The 21,927-nt window shown below is 37.9% G+C and overlaps 2 protein-coding genes across 31 annotated transcripts in view; both read left to right on the top strand.

Annotated features, from left to right (window-relative positions):
• ATR (ATR checkpoint kinase) overlaps window positions 1-13,816 on the top strand; it is a 43,803-nt gene extending 29,987 nt beyond the window's left edge. For 3 of the 4 annotated variants that reach the window (XM_075158274.1, XM_075158273.1, XM_075158272.1), the window contains 14 exons: window positions 372-531; window positions 1,067-1,246; window positions 2,594-2,736; window positions 3,161-3,258; window positions 4,387-4,619; window positions 5,409-5,543; window positions 6,147-6,347; window positions 6,648-6,791; window positions 7,533-7,683; window positions 8,572-8,728; window positions 8,856-9,009; window positions 9,922-10,073; window positions 10,325-10,430; window positions 12,906-13,503. In XM_075158274.1, coding sequence (XP_075014375.1) covers window positions 372-531; window positions 1,067-1,246; window positions 2,594-2,736; window positions 3,161-3,258; window positions 4,387-4,619; window positions 5,409-5,543; window positions 6,147-6,347; window positions 6,648-6,791; window positions 7,533-7,683; window positions 8,572-8,728; window positions 8,856-9,009; window positions 9,922-10,073; window positions 10,325-10,430; window positions 12,906-13,079 — 2,188 coding nt within the window. In that variant the 3' untranslated portion in view covers window positions 13,080-13,503. Of the gene's footprint in view, window positions 1-371; window positions 532-1,066; window positions 1,247-2,593; window positions 2,737-3,160; window positions 3,259-4,386; window positions 4,620-5,408; window positions 5,544-6,146; window positions 6,348-6,647; window positions 6,792-7,532; window positions 7,684-8,571; window positions 8,729-8,855; window positions 9,010-9,921; window positions 10,074-10,324; window positions 10,431-12,905; window positions 13,504-13,719 lie in introns of those variants that run through there. The other variant, XR_012674842.1, reaches the window with a different exon arrangement.
• A 919-nt stretch (window positions 13,817-14,735) lies between these two features.
• XRN1 (5'-3' exoribonuclease 1) overlaps window positions 14,736-21,927 on the top strand; it is a 45,389-nt gene continuing 38,197 nt past the window's right edge. For 25 of the 27 annotated variants that reach the window (XR_012674845.1, XR_012674844.1, XR_012674843.1 and 22 more), the window contains exons 1-6: window positions 14,736-14,964; window positions 18,017-18,249; window positions 19,609-19,706; window positions 20,075-20,184; window positions 20,274-20,384; window positions 20,626-20,708. Coding sequence is in view for 18 of the 27 variants with exons in the window: in XM_075158290.1 (XP_075014391.1) it covers window positions 14,890-14,964; window positions 18,017-18,249; window positions 19,609-19,706; window positions 20,075-20,184; window positions 20,274-20,384; window positions 20,626-20,708 (710 nt within the window). In the remaining 9 variants the exon portion in view is untranslated. Of the gene's footprint in view, window positions 14,965-18,016; window positions 18,250-19,608; window positions 19,707-20,074; window positions 20,185-20,273; window positions 20,385-20,625; window positions 20,709-21,927 lie in introns of those variants that run through there. The other 2 variants (XM_075158293.1, XM_075158286.1) reach the window with 2 other exon arrangements.

The following is a 21,927-nucleotide window of genomic DNA, read 5'->3' as shown; positions in this document are numbered from 1 at the left end:
GTTTATGTTGTATTCTCAGTAATATTCTGGTTTCACACATGTGTGTTAGAAGAGAGAAGATAAAACTGTGGAAATTTGTATTGTAGACAAAAGCAGTCTTCTCCAATATTACATACCTTCAAAATAGAAGGGAAAAGTGGTGTCTGTAGGAAAGATAAGGAAGAAACCAGGGGGAAAGAGTATTTGTTTCCAGGCCTAAATGGAAAAAAGGTGAAACAGATGTATTACCAATAATTTTAAATAATCACTATGTAGTATATAGCTTATTAAGAAATTTTGTTTGTGTTTCAACACATTGTGATATTTACTTCAGATTGTAAAGTAGCATTCATGACTGAAACTTCTCATTTTCTGCAAAAATATCTCTGCAGCCAGGATTACAGTGAGCTTGTTGGTCAGTGTTGGCTCCAGAGTGCTAGAGTTGCGAGAAAAGCTGGTCATCACCAGACTGCGTATAATGCTCTTCTGAATGCTGGGGAATCTACGCTCTCAGAACTTTATATAGAAAGAGCAAAGTGGCTCTGGTCCAAGGTAAAGAAAATAAAAATGGAACTTACTTTCTTACATCCAGGAAAATTTTCCTTAAGAAAAAAAGGCACACAATCAGTATACGTAAAACAAAATCTGTCAACTGGGACTATCAACACATTCTGATTGCAATTGAGACACGGGAAATTTTTACCTCCAGCTGCTAGTCAGCCCTTCTCTGTATCCATTGACTTTTCTGGCAGCTATGTATAAAACTGGTGGATTACCTGTCTGTCAAAGAGGCACAGGCAAATTTAAATTACCTTAATCGTAGACCTTTCCTTAATTTGTATCCTTCTAACTAATAGAGACAGGCAGCAAATGTGGGAGCAATTGTTGTGGTAAACTTAAAGGGACAACAATGCTGACATAACAAGGGAATATAAGAAGCATTTGAAGTCCATAATATTCAGTTACCACAGCCAGAATGGTCTAGAACACACTCAGGGACATAGCTTTGCCTTAATAACAACTGCGAGATGGAAGTTTTACATCTTTCTTATTTAAAGTATATAAAATGTTTTCCTCTTTTCTTTAGGGTGAGGTTCATCAAGCACTCATTGTTCTCCAAAAGGGGGTTGAGTTATGTTTCCCTGAAAATAAAGCACCGTGCAATACCAAAAATCAGCTCATCCATGGTCGGGCAATGCTGCTAGTGGGCAGATTTATGGAAGAAACTGCTAACTTTGAAAGCAATGCAGTTATGAAAAAGTATAAGGTAATTTGATACACTAGTGTTAACAAGGCAGTAGTTTTGAATATTAATAATAATATATCCCTTAAGTAAGCTATCGTGATGTTCCTGATGATGTCAACCAAGGATAACATCAATGGTATTAAATGGTGTATTAATGTGTAGGAAGAAAGTAGTTCTTGTAAAGATTTAACTATCTGAATTAGCTTTAATATAACATGTCAATACAGGGAGGTCTACAGTTCCCAACAGTGGGAGCTAAGAATACCTAATACAACTCTTTTAAAGTAAAAAAAACAAATTACAGGAGCATGGCTTTTTTCTTATGCACACACAAATTAGAATTCCTCATTAAAATGTGGGCTACTTTAAACAGACAGTGAGATAACTTGATGACACATTGCGCTATTCTTCAGTGTTACTTCCCTCTCTGGTAGTGGCTTATAACTGTGCTTTAAATATGCTTCCAATCCCTGAAGAACTAGGAAAAGAGGCAACTGGTATGTTTTTCTTGAACAACACAGCACTACACTGCTTCATCTTGCTATGCTAGTGAAATTCTGTTTTGGCATTGATTAATATTGCCTACTAAACCAGTAGTAAATGCAGATCTTTATGCTTCCTTAAAAGTAGTATGTCTCCTATCCAAGTTTTGACATTTGATACTATTAATACTTACTGCTGTCTTACTAACTAAAATACTTCTGTAACAGTCATTTAGAGAAAAATCTAACAGATGTATCAAATCAAATGAAGCTTGAAATAATGGAAACTAATGAAATTTTGATGGATTATATTAAAATACTAATGCTTAGAATTCTCTACTGTCTAAATATTGGCACTGGAAATAAGCCAGTGTTATTAGAGAATGGATGTGCCACTTGCTAAGTTACTTGTTTTCTAATATATGTCACACAGTTTTTTGTTTTTCTTTTAAGCATCATGCTTTTAGAAGGAAAACAGAAACGTGAAAAACATCCTGCTATTTCACTTTTCAAAAAACTAAAAGAAACCCAGTATTGAATTTATCAGGATCAGGAACTCGATTATAATACTTTTAATGAAACTATAATCTTTCCTACTTGAGGAATCCTAGAGTCATTCTGTCTTGAATTATCTTGCTGTCTCCAAATCCAAAAGGTATTTTAAGAACAGAATTCTAGTCTGTACAGGCATTTATCTTGGGGCAAAATTACAATTTTGGAGTTACAAAGTTACAAATTAATCCTTTTTTGCATGTACTTTGCACAAAGGTAACTAATAAAAGATTCTTGTTCCTTGAGAATCTTTTTTTTTGTTATTGTTTTATTTTTTTATTTTAAATTTAGCATCTTCTCAAAAGTAATTATCTCCTCTTTTATTTCGTTGCAGGATGTTACAATTTTCTTGCCAGAATGGGAAGATGGACATTTTTATCTTGCTAAATATTACGATAAATTAATGCCGATGGTAACTGACAACAAGATGGAAAAACAAGGAGATCTGATTAGATACATAGTTCATCATTTTGGGAGGTTAGGCCCTAGGGGAACTTTGCTTAGTTACTGTAGAAGGATGACTGTTATGCTGAAAAAACATTTAATAGGAATATATTGTCTTTCAGCAATTCAGATGGACTCAAATTTTTATGCAGTATTGTAAAGCAAAATACTGCATGCTTCCTTTTGTTTTCATGCCTAATTAATTTTACTTCTGCCTTCTGACTAAGCAATTGTTGTCTGTCTTGTGAAAGACAGTTAATTATTTCCTCTGCAGTCCTGATTAATAAAAACAAAACCTTTGTATATTAGTAAGCTTTTAGTTGTTGCAGATGCATTAAAATGCTTGAACATAAACTTCTAAAGTCCAGAATGGAATGTGAAACAATTAAGGATGTAAAGTTTGTAATGCTTCTAATATATATCATAAACATGCTGTGATTTAAATATGTAATCACAGGTCTCTACAGTATGGAAACCAATTCATCTATCAGTCAATGCCAAGAATGCTATCTTTATGGCTGGACTTCGGAGCAAAAGCATATGAATGTGATAAAGGTAGAACATTTTTTCCCAGTACATACTTCCTGCGTCATGCTTTTGTATATATAATTGAAAGAGCAGTGAGGTATATTTACAGTTCTTTGTTTAGACTTATTGCCTGAGATTACATGGAAACAAGAAAATACTATTATTCTTTTAAATTACAGAATGTTAATGTGCAGAAGAGCATTAATTATTTTAATTAAACCCTCCAGAACTTTTTAAAAATATATAATGAGATAACATTGTTCTTCAGGTAACTTAAGCTGATAAACAGATTTAGGGAAAATCCTTGCATGTCACCTGTCGCCTCTTCTAAGTTGCCTCATGAGTAATGAGTAGTGGTTTTGTATACACTTGCTACAATAAAGTATTAGGCTTTGGGGCTTTTTTCAATTTGTTTTGGTTCCAGTTGTTGAAGGAATTTTACTGAAATTTAAATGGGGGGGGGGAAGGGAAATCCTGTGGGCAGCATCGAGGCATGTGAAACTACTACCATAGATGCATTTTGGGTGAGAGATTTTTGTACAAATGAAAATTGCAAACATTGCCTGCAGGTCTGGCGTGAAGCAGACAGTTGTGGCTCCTTGATCTTGACCTGGTTCTTTACGCTTAGGTCAACTGAATTTGGCTGCAGGCATATCAGATGCTGCTTTCTCTGTTGTTGATGTGCTACTCCTGTTGGGTCTTCAGGTGCAGGGGTGGAGATAGGAGCAGATGTGCTAATTCCATCCCTTGTAAAGACTTTCTTCATTTCCTCTCCGCTGAAGAACATTAGAATTCTTTTACTGGGGAAATACATGGAGTGTTTTTGGTTTTGTTCTATGCCATTGTATCACTTCAGAGGACTGATAGATGTTTTATTTAAGAGTGTAAGGAGAGCTTTTCCGATATTGTCTGTTCCATGTTCCTGTTGTCTGTGCTTGTTTATTTCCTGTTATTCTGGTTAGTTAAATAGCATATGCATTAAGTCATTGTATGCTATCTTAAAAAGAACTTTACAATAGGAGCTTTTCCTTTTCCTTGAGTTTTTTTGGCTTATGAAAATTACCAACAAAATATGTTTCTGTAGGCTTGATTTAAATGACTTTACATTTCCGATGGAAAAAAAGGAACATAATCTTGTACTCTTGTGTTTTTCAGCTAGTCGTTCAGAACGTGTTCAAATGAAAAATGATTTAGCTAAAATAAATAAGGTGATTACAGAGCACACGAATCACCTGGCACCTTACCAGTTTCTGACAGCTTTTTCTCAGTTAATCTCCCGAATCTGCCATTCTCACGATGAAGTCTTCGCAGTTCTGATGGTGATTGTTGCTAAAGTGTTTTTAGCCTATCCACAGCAAGCAATGTGGATGATGACTGCTGTGTCCAAGGTACCTTGATAAGTATAGCTACACCTTTATTAAGTTTGTAAAACTGTATTCATCAGAGAGAAATGTGAATATAACCTCTTTTACTTCAAGATGATAAAAAGGAATTGAGAGTTTCGGTTGCTGTGACACAGTGTTGTGGAACAGGGTATCGATGCTATCACTGCAAAAGATTTTATTGCAGTCTAAAGTTCAGATATTACAGCTTAAATGTTCCAAATTAGAATGCTAACATGCATCCTGACTTGTATGATGTATTAGGAAAGGAAATTTGAATAACAAATAGCTGAAGAATTGGGTGGATACGGACAAGAGATTTTGTTGGTTTTGGTAACTGTAATAGTACTTCCAGTTTTATAATCAAATAATCAACTCTGTGCCTTGATTAAAATAAGATAGATATACCACTTAGTCCTAATACTTACCTGGTAGTAAGGTCATTCCAAAGCAAATTGGAAAGCATGGTGCAGACTATTTCTTTAAGGCTGGTGAAAGAACATTTAGGATACACGGGTATATTCTTGAATATTGGCCTTTACGTTGTGGGACTCCCAAGAATGGTTTCAGAAAGTAATAACCCCCCCCACACACACACCCCCACCAACCATACCACTTCAGTACTTGTTCAGGTACCAAATTCCAGTTGGAGAACATCCTTCTCCAGATATTAAATATGACAAGCAGTAAGTAGAGAAAAGAATATATTAATTACTGTGGGGTGTTTGGTTTTTTTTTTAGGATTCTTTAATTGATTTGACTGTTTAATAAATTTTAACTTTCCTCTTTTTTCAGTCCTCCTACCCTACGCGTGTCAATAGATGTAAGGAAATTCTGAACAAAGCTATTCACATGAAAGAATCTTTAGGAAAATTTATTGGAGATGCAACACGCCTTACAGATAAGCTATTAGAACTATGCAACAAACCGGTACTTACAAAAATAAACAAATTAATGCATGTAATAGGATTATTCAAAAATGTTATACAAAAGCTTTTTCTGATAACTTTCATTAGCCAATTCATTACATTATTGCAGTTTAACAGAAACCACAGTAACTTGTAAAGATTTTTTTTTTTACTTTTTCTTAATAAAAATATTCAAAAAAAGTAGAAAATAGCTCTAAATTGAGCACATTGCAAAATATTTCAGTACATAATGGTACATTTCACAGTGCATGGGCTTTACATTGTTTTGTGCTTTCATGTATGATTCTTGCCCAGTAACGTTCAGAGTTTTACTATAAAAATAGGTTGGTTGTGTTTAGTGAAAAAATGAACTTGATAATAAAGGTAAAACTAAATAAATTCTTCCATTATTCTGTATTGACATTCAGAGTGAAAAATACATGTGCCATGAAGGCCAGATATATTTACTTTTGACCACTGCCATTTAGTTTGAAATGTAATTTGCCATTTTTCTTATTACCATAAGCATTTATTATTCTTTTCTATTCATTAGTTAATGTGAAATAGCAGTAATATTTTAAGTGTTTGTTGTTAACTTTTGAACAACTTTTTTTTTTTTCCCAAGGTTGATGGAAACAGCTCAACTTTAAGCATGAATATTCATTTCAAAACACTTAAGAGATTAGTAGAAGAGCACACATTTAGTGAAATTCTCATTCCCTTACAATCTGTAATGATACCAACTCTTCCTTCAATTCCTGGTACACATGCTAACCATGACCCTTTTCCTGGATGCTGGGCCTACATTGCAGGCTTTGATGATACGGTAAGCCTATAGTTGGCACCTCATTTTAAAATTCATGTTAAACAAATGTAGCTGCAAATATATCTTAGTTCCCTAGAAATGGAGGAGTGAGTAGAAAACTTCATAATTACTTTCATGGAAACTGAGTGGCTTCTGTCATAACAACCTGAGACAGATATGGCCTCTTGGTACTTTTGGCCTGAGGTGAATACACGGTATGGAAGAGCTAATATAATTGGTTGCAGTGGTTTATTACAGTTAGACACTTTGGTTTGTATGATCTGATACAGGTGTTAATAAAGAATTTAATTTTTTCCTTAGGTGGAAATTCTTGCCTCTCTTCAAAAGCCAAAAAAGATCACCTTAAAAGGTTCAGATGGGAAATCTTACATTATGATGTGTAAGCCAAAAGATGATCTAAGAAAAGACTGTCGGCTCATGGAATTCAACTCCCTTATTAATAAGGTTTGATGAGTTAGACAATCAGACGCATTATACTTACTGACCAGAACAAAATGCTGAACTATCTAACAAAAAAAAAAAAAAGCAACTTACCTTGAGATAAAGCTTACTGGAAGAAAAGTAAACTGTTGCAAAATATCTTACTTCAGCAGAAATCAATAGCAATTGATATGTGTAACTTCTTACAGACTTGTGAAAACAATAACAAAATATAACATTTTGCCAAAACAATTGCTTATTCCAGCAAAAATATACAGGAAAGGTTATTTACAGCAAACTTTCTGCTGTCATGCTTCATATTTCTTATTCGATATTTTCTGATGTTTTTAATGAGAAATAGGTAAATTCATCTTTTCATACTAAAAGTGTTGCCATACTTCTTATTTTAGTAGTATTTTGCTTCTCGGCAATATGCTTAAGGTTAAGGTACCATGTTTTCCATGAGGTTAAAGCAAATGATAGCATCTCTGAAACACTAAAACACTTAGTTCAAATACTGCTTTTAAGGGATTTAAGCCATGCACAAGTTATGCAGTTTGACTATTGCAAAATTCTCTCTTAATTTACTTTGGAGAACAGATAAGCATTTTGCTTGCATTTGACCTACTGCAGACAGTGAAGCTTAGAATTTTAAATTCTAGACCATGTGATTGGAAAATAAATATAGATGGAATGGTTTATTTTATTGATACATTTTGATCCTATCTATGTAATCTGTTAATCTCATTTTTCTTTTGTGAATAGTGCTTGAGAAAAGATGCCGAGTCACGGAGGCGAGAACTCCATATTCGAACCTACGCAGTTATTCCATTAAATGATGAATGTGGCATAATTGAGTGGGTGAACAATACTGCTGGTTTAAGAAATATCCTGATAAAACTTTATAAGGAGAAAGGTAAAGAAATATATTAGACTATAGTGATATTTTATTTTATTTTTTTAAAGGGCTTGTATCTTTATTAGTAAATGAGACAAACGGCAAGGATCAGATTAAATTCTAGGAAGATGCAGTCACGTGTATTTTTAACTATCTGCAATATATTATTATTCATATGTGTGGTAGACTTTTACTCTTAAATGGAAGAGAATTAGTGCTTGCAATAAACAAGTTCCTTACCAGAACTGATAACACAATCATCTTAACACATTATTTTATGCAATGATGTAAATAATTTCAGCAGCATTGCCAGCAGCATGGGAATGTATGTGCAGCACTGAATAATAGAAAAGACTGTGGATTTTTTTCTTTAGATTTGATCTGTTGTTTTTCATTTCTGTTACATTTGTGTGAGATGATTAAGATAATTTATAGTTGAATCAAGGTTGACGGTACAGCAACTTTCCAGGGAAAAGATCAGATTTCTTTTGAATGTCTTGTTAACAAAGCAACTTACTGGTCAGTGCAATAAAATTTTGGGGGAAAACTTCACACATTATCTGGATGTTTGCAGACATCTGAGAGTTTGGAACTCCAGACATCTCAACTGAATATAATGAATGGCTTTGTGAGGGTGTTTTTTTTTCGTGTGTGTGTTCCTCCCCATGGCGATTGGTAAAACTGGTGGCTTGTTTGCCAGGCCTTCTCTTTCAGTTAACACTATGATTTTTTTATTTACTTTCCAGTACCCCACCACCAACATGTTCTATGAGTTATTTTTGTTTTGTACATTTATTTCAGCTTTATGGAGGTATTTATCTTCTCTAAAATACCATATTGTAATAGTACATTATAAGGCTTTATATTTGGAGGTTTCTTTTGCCTAATTGAGGAGGTCTATTACAGGTATCTATATGACCGGAAAAGAATTGCGTCAGCATATGCTTCCAAAGTCAGCACCTTTGTCTGAAAAGCTGAAAATGTTCAAAGACGTCCTTCTGCCTCGTCATCCTCCTCTCTTTCATGAATGGTTTCTTAGAACGTTTCCTGATCCTACTTCATGGTGAGTGACTGGGATTGGGCTAGCTCAAGAATATCTACTTTATGTATTTCACTAAACATCAATGATACTACTGAATAAAGACCACCCAAGGAAGTGACTTAGACATATCTGATTCTTATTTCCGTAGGTACAATAGTAGATCAGCCTATTGTCGTTCCGTTGCAGTTATGTCAATGGTAGGTTACATACTTGGTCTAGGAGACCGTCATGGTGAAAACATCCTGTTTGATTCTTTGACTGGTGAATGTGTGCATGTGGATTTCAACTGCCTTTTCAATAAGGTGAGAAATGCCACTGGCTGAACTTGCTCTTTATTTTACATGCACGTAAGTTATAAATTTCTACCGTCTTGTGTTTTTTCCACTTTTTTTACTTAAACATTTCTGTTGTGTTATTTCTCTCACTTTGTTTCTCACAAACAGTCTCGGATATGTAAAGAGTATGTGATTGTTCTGTATACTGCATTAATGAAAGCCAGCTTTTTGATTTAGCCAGATGAGCTGATGTGGATACACTGAAATAGCCCAAATTTTAGAGTGTCTGTATTTTGTGACTCTCCTCTCTCCACTACCACCCTCCTGCAATTACTACAAAGCTGTAATTACTACATTCAGAATTCTGTTGCTGTGAAGAGTTTCTTTGTTTTTGCTCACACAAATTCAGCACAAAAATTCCAATGGTTCTGTAAAAATAAACAGCAGAAATTGTGGCCAGAGTGGGATTTGGAATTTTGGTGTTTCTGTTAAAAGATGCTTTTGGTGTGGTATATGTGCCCTTTTTAATTCAGATAACTGAGGTAGAGATACTGTTAGTTTATTTCTCCTGCTTTCTTTTTAGTAAGCCTAAATTGTCCTACATAACCCGTAATTAAAAAAAGAAATGTTTTTAAGCTAACTTACATATTATAAAAGTTAAGATAGCATTTTGCATGAGACTACAGAGTAGCCATATATATTTAGAACAAAATTTTATACCCTGTATTAGTGTACTAAACGGGGGAGAAGAGGTTATTTGGACATTGGTATCCTTTATTCACTGTAATTTCCCTTTAGCAGCTGAGAAGGACTGTGATCTGAGCAAACATCTCTTGTCAGCTAGGAAACTGCCACTTACAGAGATGGGGAAAAAACTAAAAACGATATTACCCTAAGTTTAAAACGCTTAGGGCATACTCTTTTTTTATCAATGTAAAGGGAGAAACTTTTGAAGTTCCGGAAATCGTTCCTTTTCGTCTCACTCACAACATGGTTAATGGAATGGGTCCAATGGGAACAGAAGGTCTCTTCCGCAGAGCTTGTGAAGTCACAATGAGGCTTATGCGTGATCAAAGGGAGCCTCTAATGAGGTACGGCAACTGGTTTTGCTACAAACTCTGAAAAAGCTGTCTGTAGTCTAAACATCTGAAACAGTAACTGCTGATGAATATGCCAGTTTCAGCATATGCCTGTCATTGCAGCTCAGTCTTACTATGACATGCAGTTAAATATAAAACAATAGCAATATTCAGCGCAAACTTTAGACTCCTGTCAGTGTTCTTGTTTTGAAAATTAAATGTATTATATGTATCTTATCCTTTTTTATTTTTAACTTATTTAGTGTCTTAAAGACTTTTCTCCATGATCCTCTTGTGGAATGGAGTAAACCTGTTAAAGGGAATACAAAAGCACAGGTGAACGAAACTGGAGAAGTTGTCAATGAAAAGGTTAGTTGAAAACAAGCATAGCATAAGGTATTCAAAAGTCAAACGTCCATTATGGTTGCAAGTTATATATTTTCTAATTGAAACCTTAACTTTCTTGTTTTTTCTTTCATTTAAAAATTCCTCTGGTTGTTTCTTCTTGATTATCTCTGTGTTCATACTTTTTATTCATGAAGAGACTATTTTTATTGATATAAAATGTAATTTATCTACTAAAGAATCAAACAAAATAGAGCCTATGATTCTCTTATTAGTGTTACTAGATCAAGGACAACATCAACAGAAGCAATAGGATAGACAAGGCTCCTGCTTCCCCTCACTCTGACTGTTGCACAGTCATAGAATCATAGAATCATTAAGGTTGGAAAAGACCTCTAAGATCGAGTCCAACTGTCAACCCAACACCACCATACCCACTACACCATGTCCCCAAGCGCCTCCTCTACACGTCTTTTAAATACCTCCAGGGATGGTGACTCAACCACTTCCCTGGGCAGCCTGGTCCAAGACTTGACCACTCTTTCAGTAAAGAAATTTCTCCTAATGTCCAATCTAAACCTCCCTTGGCGCAACTTGAGGCCATTTCCTCTCGTGCTATCGGTAGTTACTTGGCAGAAGAGACCGACACCCACCTTGCTACAACCTCCTTGCAGGTAGTTGTAGAGCGCGATGAGGTCTCCCCTCAGCCTCCTCTTCTCCAAGTTAAACAGTCCCAGTTCCCTCAGCTGCTCCTCAGAAGACTTGTGCTCCAGGCCCTTCACCAGCTTCGTTGCCCTTCTCTGGACACGCTCCAGCACCTCCATGTCCTTCTTGTAGTGAGGGGCCCAAAACTGAACACAGTATTCGAGGTGCGGCCTCACCACTGCCGAGTACAGGGGCACGATCACTTCCCTACTCCTGCTGGCCACACTATTTCTGATACAGGCCAGGATGCCGTTGGCCTTGGCCACCTGGGCACACTGCCGGCTCATGTTCAGCCGGCTGTCAACCAGCACCCCCAGGTCCTTTTCCTCCGGGCAGCTTTCCAGCCACTCTTCCCCAAGCCTGTAGCGTTGCCTGGGGTTGTTGTGGCCGAAGTGCAGGACCCGGCACTTGGCCTTGTTGAATCTCATACAGTTGGCCTCGGCCCATCGATCCAGCCTGTCCAGGTCCCTCTGCAGAGCCTTCCTACCCTCCAGCAGATCAACACTCCTGTCCAACTTGGTGTCATCTGCAAACTGACTGAGGGAGCACTCGATCCCCTCATCCAGATCACTGATAAAGATATTGAACAGAACCAGCCCCAAAACTGAGCCCTGGGGAACACTGCTCGTGACCGGCCGCCAACTGGATTTAACTCCATTCACCACAACTCTCTGGGCTCGGCCATCCTGCCAGTTTTTTACCCAGCGAAGAGTGCACCTGTCTAAGGTCCTCCAGATTTAGCGTGATGGTAACATCTGGAGTCCCTTCCATGCATATTTTGTGCTTTTCGTGAGTGGATGTTTATTATTGAATAAATACGTGCCTTATTACATGTCAAGGAATACTTGGTTAAAATTAGGATTTTATATGTACTGTTTCTTTTGTAGCTGCTGATAAATACTATATTGTTCATCCAAAATATAGCTTGCACAACCTGTAATATTTGTTCTCTTTCCCCTTTGCAAAAATTCTGATTTGTCTCCTTTTTGCTTCAACAGAATATTTAGTGAAAATAAATATGTGTAATAGCAGGTAAAACTTAGGGAGCACTGATAAACACGGCAACTAAGATAAGGACAATCTACAGTACTGAAGCTGTATTACAACAAAGAACTTAACTGAGCTATTTGAGCACAGATAATCTCCTGGTCTTCAAGTAATTACTAACCTGGCTGTGTCTACATAACCTTTCTTTTAGTTACAGGACCACCCACATAGTTGCATGTGGTTAGCTGTTGTTTCTGGATAGGTGCCAATGTTATGCTTGAGCTTTAAAAGCAAATGTGTGAGTATAATTGGTACGAACTAGCTACTCTAGTGGGCCTCAGAACAGCTCATTCTGAGGTGCTCATCACAACCTGTTATTAGACTTCTTCATTTTCAGTTGCTCATAATTTTGGCCTAAATTTTCCAGGCTAGGTATCTTCTTTATCAAGAATTCCAAGAAAAAGGCTGGGAAAATTTTGCATTTATTTGAAATTGTATGAAATAAAGCATTCTGACATTTTCAAATACATTTGCATGGCTTTTTCAGTCTTTGGTAAATTTTATCTGTAAAAATGTAAGGCAAAAGTTATAATTTGACCAATGATCAATCATTGGTCATTTTAAAGAATGATTTTTAAAAGTGGGTATCCTTTATTTTCAAAGTAACTGGTGTCGACATCTGGGTTTTGTATTAAATCAGCATGCAGATTTCAAACACATCCTAATAAATATTTTTTTATTTTAAGAAGTGGAAGTTCATGGATAGTAACAATATTCTTTTTTTTTTTCCTTTTTCTTTGTTTCCAGGCCAAAACCCATGTCCTTGATATAGAACAACGGCTGCAAGGTGTCATTAAGACTAGAAACAGAATAAAAGGCTTACCCTTATCTATTGAAGGGCATGTTCATTACCTTATTCAAGAAGCAAGTGATGACAACCTGCTCTGCCAGATGTATATGGGCTGGGCTCCATATATGTGAAATTTGTTCACTTTGGAACGATACCATTCACAAGTGATGTAGCTATAATATTCTTAAGAAGGTATTAATCAGTTACTTCTGTTGATTTCTGATAGTAAGCAACAGAGCAGTCTTACAATCAATCCAAAATCTGTGTAAAATATGCAATACACTTGCAAGTATGTTATGAATACACCTGCAGATGTGTGAGGTGTTACAACTTATGTTTTGTATACATATAGAAGGCAGTACATAGGAACTGCTTAAAAATTAGACTGTGCAAGTCTCTGCAAGTTTCTTATGTACATACCTACCCTGACTATATGAAAAATTTTTGCAGTGTTGAAAGAATGCACTCTATGAAGTACTGTCTATTTTTTTAAAGATTTTTCTCATTCAGCTTACTTGTAGATTAGAAAATCTGACATTAAAGTTTTATACTGATATGATGTAAAGTGGTTCTTTCAACTTTTTCTACTTGTAGTTCAGAAGGGCTTTCTAAAAATAATAAGCATTTCTTTTCAGCAGTAGACCTTGAATTTTGGTTTCCTTTGGCTTTCTGCCATATGGCCTGGCTATGTATAGAAAAGCATTTGGGATCTTAAATCTTAGCATGAGGAAACCCTTAAAGTGTTACAATGTTCCAAAACTGTTTCCTTAGCCCTTGCCTGCTGTCCTAAGAAACCCTCGTGAAGGAAATGACACAAAGCTGCGAGTTGGAGGACCCGGGCGGTATGGCTGTAACACCAGTGCAGCAGGCAAGGTGTAGTATTTGTGACTTCAGTGTACGTTCAGGCTCCTGAGAGTTCTGGACCTCTCTTCCCTCCCTTGTAAGAAGTGTAGCTATAGTGAGTGTTTTTCAGGCTCCATTTCAGAAAAAGGGTTTTGACATGGACAAGAGTAGACTAACTAAATACGTTCAGAAGGCGTATACTAACTTACAGTAATGCTTGCTTCTCTAGGCATCCAAATTGTAGGGAAATGAGGGGGGAGAGAGGGGAAAAATTATACTCTCTCACCCTACAGTAGGATATCATTAGAATTTTTGTGCAGTATTTTTTGTTTCTGCTGTTCTGAGAGACAAACTATGCCATTAGCTTTTGATCAGAGTGATGCTGTGTCGCGAGACTCAAGTTTCAGTTCAGCTGAAATCCAGACACTTTGGAGAGTAAATCCAAATAATGGGTTTACAACTGGTTATAGTAGTTTTGTTTCTCCTGGGAACTAGTGGGTAGTCTTCCAGAAGTGGTGTCACTGTCTCATAAACCTGAAGATTTTTTCAAGATCAATCTTTGGAGCCTACTACGATCTCTTCTGTTGTGGTGTGCGAGTGTGGGGTTATGTTACCTGTCGCAGGCTCTACCGTTATACCGCAGTGAGGAGACCCCTATGGTGAACTGTTGCACCAGGTACTGCTAAGGGCGTCGCCCCTTCCCATCACACAGGGACTAGAGGGCACCGAGGCGCGTCGTGGGAGCTTCTGTGTGGGCTGGTAGGGGAAGGGGCGAGGGCCGAGGCTTCGCCTGTTTCAGCAACAGGGCATGGAGCTCTCCCAGGCCCCCTGACGGGGGAGGACGCGGGCGGGACGACGGTTACGCCTGAGGGCGGGGGCCGCCGGTGAAGGGCGGGAGCCGGCTCCGGCTCCAGCCCCGCCCCGCGCCAGGAGCGCCGCTCTGTCCGCCGCTCTCTATGTTCCGCGCGGGGCGCTCTGCGCGGCGCTCTATGGCGCGGGCGGCCCGGCTGTCAGTACGGCGCGCCGGAAGGAAGGCGGAGCGCGGCCCGGGGTTGTTTGGGTCCGGCGGGGCTGTGAGGGCGGCGTGGAGCGGTGGCCATGGGGGTCCCCAAGTTCTACCGGTGGATCTCGGAGCGGTACCCCTGCCTCAGCCAGGTGCTGAAGGAGCATCAGGTGAGCTGGGAGCGGAGCGCCGCTGCCTGCCAAGGGCCCGTCTCCGCTCCGCGCCGGGGCGGTGGAGGGGGGTCCTGCCTGGCCCCTCGGCGGGGCGAGGGAGCGGGCCTGGTCCCCGGCCGGGCTTGCCTGGGCCGGGCTTGCGGGGCTGAGCCGGAGCCGAGGCCGGCTCGCCGAGAGGCGGGTCGGCGCAGGGCGGGCGGCTGCACTTACGGCCGCGCCTCGGCGAGACCCGCAGCTCGAAGCGGCCGAAAGTCGCGGGATGGCGGCGTGGGGTGGGTGGGAAGCGGGCGAGGCTTTCGGAGCCCCCCTGAAGCCTGAATATCCGACCCGAGGTCGCCGTTAGCGTGCAGCAGTGCCGGGAGCCTGCTGCTGGGGGTCAGCGGCGCAGGTGCTTGCACCCCTCGTTACGTGCAAGTATTGTTTTCAGAAGCACCCGAACCGAAACGACGCTGTTCCTCGAGGAAGTGCCCAGCCCGGAGCGTTTCCGCGCAGCGTGGCCGTGTCCGGCTCCCTGCGGCCGGGCTCTCTCCTTTCGCTTTTGTTTTCTGGTGGCCGTGCTCCTCCCCAGCCCGTCTGAAACTCCGCGGTGCTTCCCCGGCAGCTGGCGGCCCTTCACCCCCCTCGGGTAGCAGGAGCTCGGAGTTTCCTCATTACCGGGCTCAGAAAAGTTGCTGCTGCTGCTGACGACGAATGGCACAGTAATGACGAGAGACAGGTTTTACAGCTCTGCTGCGTCTCCTTGTTGTCGCATGCGTCGGGCAGTTTGTATTAGTAGCAAAAACAAGAACTACGTTAAAGCCTGAAAAAGGAAAGCAGTCAATAAAGGTTTTAACAGTCGGGCAAACAAATCGTGTTTTCAGAGAAATCATGCTTGGTACCTGATAGACACAAGCTCTTAACTTTTCATTTTAATTTTTCAACTGGCGTTATGGATGTGGTTTTATAGTCTGAATAAGGATGTTCTGAGATGAGTTGGGTGATGATTGAAGGCATGTTTGAGTTTGAGTATGTTTTTCCTGAACAGACAGCATTTTAAAAGATTAAATAGCTGTTGTATTAACATAGCTAAGATGCCCTGCTCAAGTGATTCCAAACCTGGATGTTTGACCCTTCTTTCTAGTTTCCAAGTAGTTTTCAAAGCTTGGGTCTTTGCTTGTGATTTGTTGGATTTCACTACAGTGTCTTACATTGTGTAGCAAGGCAGCAGCAGTGTGTGCTGGGTTTTCAGTTATTTTGTTAAGAGCCTGGGCTGCTCACTGAAATTGGCGGCGGCTTTAAACTTCTACTGAAGAACTGTGAACTGTGGCAGCTGAGGGAGTCAGCCTGTGTCTGCTCTAACCTGGGGAGCAGCAGCAGGGGGTAGTACCCATGATGCTTTCTGAAAGAGGCTGTTGGAGCTCATAAAATAAACAGAAAGCACAACTCAACTTTCTGTGCCAGTGCTAATGTCATTCTCTAGTTAGTCTTTCTGAAGACTAGGTAATGTTGTTAGCTTATGTGGAATACTTACTCTGTATAAAAGAGAAAAGAAAATGTCTAGATTGTTATCTGTGATATTAAGCTTTAACAGTAGCATGTATCCCCATTCTTCCTTTACTTTGCCAGACCAGTTGAATATACAGACTGACACCTAATAGCATCTAGATTCGGATTTTTGTTCACTATTACAGAAAAAACTACCCAGAATAGAAGGCAATTCCTATGTAAAACGCATCATCATTTTAAAATCATACTATAACTGTGCTTCTTAAAAGGTCATCTGTTTTCCTTATATTTGTTGCTTCCATATAAAAACTTTAGTTTTCATCTCTTTAGAATGCTGCCTGTGCAGTGCCCTGCTCTCTTCTTATCTGAAAGTGGTGCCTGTGTGGATGATGTGGTGTTTGAGCATGTTGAGAGCAGTTTGGTTACTGAATTTAACTGTACTGAAGATCATTATGCACAACAGAAAATTAAGTATTGCAGGTGACTGGAGATCCTTCCCAATCCTGCCTCTTGTTTCTTCTCTTTGTCATTCCTCTTTCTGAAACAGTTATGTTTCTCTTACATCTGGATGATAAATACAAGTCCGACGACATGCTTTTCAAAATACGTGAAGCAGCAATGCTACAGAAAATCACGAAAAGTCAGCAGTGCCTTTGTCCAGTTGTAACGACAGGAGGATTTTTATGAACAGTCATATTGGTGGATTAGAAAATAGATTTGTTTATTGCAAATTGTTCTTGTGCATGTTTGGTGGTTTTTAGCAACAAAGAGATAGATAACAGCCCTTTTGCTTCATACATTTAACAGTGTTTGTGCTCTATATGTTGCTTGTGTACGTTCGGGGGATTTTTTTTTCCTTTAAAAGAAAGTTGGACTGCTACAAATAAGGCTGTTAGAAGAACAGAGAACTAGACAGGAAAAAACCCCACGTTTGGAAAGTGTAGGAAAGAAATTGATGTTATCATTGATAACTACCGCTTTTGGTGGTAATTGCCACTCTCTAGACTCACAGGTGGCTGTTAGCCTAGCTAAAGAGGCAGCATGCAGTGGTCATGGTAGGAACTGATTAACAGGAGGACAGCCCTAAAGCTTCTTAAACTGGTTTTGCTTTTGAAATACTGTTGGAAACTGCATACTCAGTTTTTTAGTTTTTATCGTTTATAGTGCAGCTATGCAAGATTAAATCAGTGAAATGTGTGGGGTTATAAAAAAAATAAAATCATCTCTTCCTGAAAAGTGTGATTTTTATTTGTTTTTCCCTTATACAATGTAGAGGATTGGGTGAATACAGGGGACAGAAGTCCTGAGGTACCCGAAACAATCAGGATAGGATAGGAATCTGCTCAGCTGACTTTCTTCACTGGGAAAATCATAATAACGGATTGCAAGTGCAGACAAACCCATAACAAGTCAAGATATTCTTAGCCCATTGGCGTGCAGTAGGTTCCGGGAAGGTCTTCCCACCTCAGCTCGTTTCCAGAGTTCATTAGACTCAGCCATGCCTTGGGCAGTGATTGCATTGCTTCAGCTGTCACCAAATGGGTACTAACTGTGGCTTTTGTAGATTCCAGAATTCGACAACTTATACTTGGACATGAATGGCATTATACATCAGTGTTCACATCCAAATGATGATGATGTTCACTTCAGAATCTCAGAAGATAAGATTTTTGCTGATATTTTTCACTATTTGGAAGTACTTTTTCGCATTATTAAACCAAGGAAGGTTTTCTTCATGGCAGTTGATGGAGTAGCTCCAAGAGCAAAAATGAATCAGCAGCGTGGGAGACGTTTTAGGTGAGAATATTCGTTCTTGCCCTGTCTTTAGGATAGTAAATGCTTTAAAAAAAACATTTACTTAAACGTATGCTGTGAAAAGTAGAATATATTATGAATGGTCATGCCTTTGACAGTAGCTTTAATATGTAGTTAAATGAGGGTAACCACCTATAAAATGTTAATACTTAAAATCAGGATTCCAAAAAGGAAAGTTTGCTTGTTACTTAGATTTTTCTTTGTGTATGTGGGACTTCGGGGCCGGGGGAATCTTTTTTTCCTATGAAATTTTCTGTGAAATAAATCTGCAGTGGAGTTCTTACAGATGTCTCCAGTGGCTTCATAACCTGTGAGAGTCTTTGGTATTTGTGAATGCTAATTCTGGATACACCTTTTTGGTAACTACAGTGGAGTGTTCTTTGACAGTCGTAGAAGAAATGAAGTTTCTAATAAAACTCTGGTTTCCTGTTGATACCAATTAGCAAGCTAGCTCAAATACAGAGCTGCAAGTAGATTTCACAGTGTTAAGAATTATATTAATGTTTTGGGAGACATGGAAGCATTTCTGAAGACTGCTGTAAGGAAAGGAAGCCAGTGATCAGACAATACAGGGGTGGTGAGTGAAATGCAACAGAAACAAACTGGGGAAAAGGGCCAAGAGAATATATTTTCAAGCTACTGGGTTTTTTGTGGGTTTGGGTTTTGTCTTCTTTTTTTTTTTTTTTTTTTGTTTAAGGAAAAAAGGAGGGTGAGAGGAAGAAGAGATTAAGAAAGAGTTCTAAATAGAAAACTGGAGCAGAATTGAGAGAAAGACAAAAAACTAAGACATTGGTGGTTTCTCTTTTTTTGGTTCAAAAATGTTTATGAAATCCTTGGCCAAGCAAGGCTAGGATGATATTTGTTCATTTCTCCATTACTAGTGATGATAAATTGTTAGTTCACTCTTCTTACCCCCATGGTATTCCAAACTTGCTGCTTTGTTTAACTACATTACCATTATTGTTCTGGGATAGCATTTTCAGATGTTTAGATCCCGAGCATTCCCATTGTTTCAACATTAATTTGCTTTCATTGTGATCAGCTATTGAATGATCATCTTGGTAATCTAAATATTAACTGTATCTGAGCAATGACAGATTATCATCATTACTAGGGGAAAAAAGCTATTTTTAAGCCTTCCAGTTGTATCAGAAACAAGTTCAAACTCTATTCAGGAGTTAAATTTCTCTCCCTTTTTTTTTTTTTTTAACCACTCTTTAAAAAATCGATATATGTATTTTTGTCAGTAAAGCTGTACTTAATTAACATAGCTATACAAATTAACATTTGAATAAGGTGATTCTTTCTCTATTCCCTCTCTCCAACCCTGTTTTGTTTTAGATCAGCAAAAGAGGCGGAGGACAAAATAAAAAAGGCATTAGAAAAGGGAGAAACTCTCCCTACAGAAGCCAGATTTGACTCCAACTGTATTACGCCAGGTAAGATTATCTGTTAATTATTCAAATTTAAGTGTTTGGATTTATTGTTTTGCATCTATATTTTGGCACTATTTTCCTATCTTAACGCATTTTTTTTTTTTAATTGAAGAACAGAATTGATAAAGGCTCAAGTAAGTTGGGAACACAAGTTTTAATAACTTTTAGTAGGGTTGGAATACTGTCTCATTCTAAAAATTTTTTAGATTGCTGTGGAAAAAATGAAACCTTGGGGGGAAAAAACATCTGTCCCCTTCATCTCTTGCAGAATTTTTATTTGGTTTTTTTTTTCATTAATACTTTTGATATGTAAATGCAATTTTGAATGACTAGTGAAAAGTTTTGTGTTTAACTTAGATTTCTGTTTTCAGGAACTGAATTCATGGCCAGATTGCATGAGCATCTTAAATATTTTGTAAATATGAAGATTTCCACAGACAAATCCTGGCAAGGAGTAACAGTCTACTTATCAGGCCATGAGGTCATTGTATTTTGTTAATATTTTATTTTAAGTAAATTTTTATTTTATAGAAAAATACTTACTGATGAATTTTGGGGTTTTTCATGCAGACTCCGGGGGAAGGTGAGCATAAAATTATGGAGTTCATCAGATCAGAAAAAGCAAAGCCCCATCATGATCCAAACACAAGACACTGCCTCTATGGCTTAGATGCTGACTTGGTATGTGCAATTAAAATAATACAAACCACAGAAGTTTATAAAGTGTGTATGTCTTTGATGTCTTCCTAAGCGCATAGGGCTCTAAAATGTTATTAAACAAGCATTTAATTTTGTATTGCTGCAAACTTTTGAATTTGTAATGAAAAAGAACAGCAAGATTTCTTTATATCGCTCAAATCTTAAAGGTAACAGTTTAAAAAAAATAATTAAGTAAGACCTGTCTGATATCTCTTTGTAATAGATTATGCTGGGATTAACAAGTCATGAGGCACACTTTGCGCTCTTAAGAGAAGAAGTCAGATTTGGTGGTAAAAAATCTCAAAGGTGAACTGATTTAACTTTACTCTTATTTTATATACGATGAAATTAAATCCAAAAGATACTGGGTGACTAAAACAGGTTTTTTTATTGATTGCATACTAAATTAGTAAAGTCTTAGTTTATTTTTGTGTTAGAAAATACATGAAATTAGAGAAATCAGCTTGTTAAATTGTGCATTTGAATTCGTTTACCTGAGAAAATGTATGCTGTCAGGATAGCTGATAAAAAAATTCTTAGAGCTTTGGTGTGTTGTGCTTCTTTCTTCATATTATGAAGGGAGCAGCACAGGCTGTACTGACATTGTTTCTGTAATTGTCTTATGCAGATACTGACTTTTTAAAATATATTTATATCTCTGAATTTTTGTGCATGTAAGAAAATTACTAGAATAATTACTAAAATAAACTCTCTTACTGACTGGATGCCCTTATTCTGAATTTGCCCGTATGAACTAACTTGTGGGCTATAATCAGTCAGAACAAGGTGATTTGTTCCAGAACTGTGCATGTACATGAAACTATTCTGAAGTAATAGAAAAATTAATTTTATAACTGTTACAGTGGCTAGGTTCCTTCTTTGAAGGACCTTAAGCATATATTTGGTGGATAAAGGGAGAAGGTAGGAGAGGTAGAGAGAAGTACGCTTTTTTGATACAAAAAGGATTTTGAATAATACAGTGATAAGTCATATAAATGTTTAGATAAATGCATCATTTTTGCTAATAAACAAATGTTTTTATTGCCAAGGACACTATGATAAACACCAGAAATAAGTATTCTTTTCATAGTCTTACGTAGTCAACTTTTTACTAATACTCATTCCGTTGATAGTGTTGGCATGTAACATTGTAATGTTTTTAAAAGACCTTAAGTTTAATCTAAGAAAAATGTCGGCTTTCCCTTTTTTAAAAATAAAATAATATAAAATAAAAGTGTGATGACCTTTCGAGGGATTAATTAAATAAAGTATGAAATCAAAAGGCAAGGTGTGTTCCCCCCCCCCCCGCCCCCCAAGGATTGTTCCATATTTGGCTCCTGCTGTAATTTCTGGATAATATTGCTTGTTACAGGAATTTACTTCTAGAAGTTACAGGAATTGCCTTCTGTCAATATTGTCACTTTTATGAGTACTTACAGTTGGAAATTTGAAAATAATAAAAATACATACAAATTGATATCTGTCAGCATTTTCTTGATTCAGAGAAATTATTTGTTTTATCAGG

Source organism: Calonectris borealis, chromosome 9, assembly GCF_964195595.1.
Source record: "Calonectris borealis chromosome 9, bCalBor7.hap1.2, whole genome shotgun sequence".
Lineage (NCBI taxonomy): Eukaryota > Metazoa > Chordata > Aves > Procellariiformes > Procellariidae > Calonectris > Calonectris borealis.
This window is presented reverse-complemented; position numbering and strand designations above follow the sequence as displayed.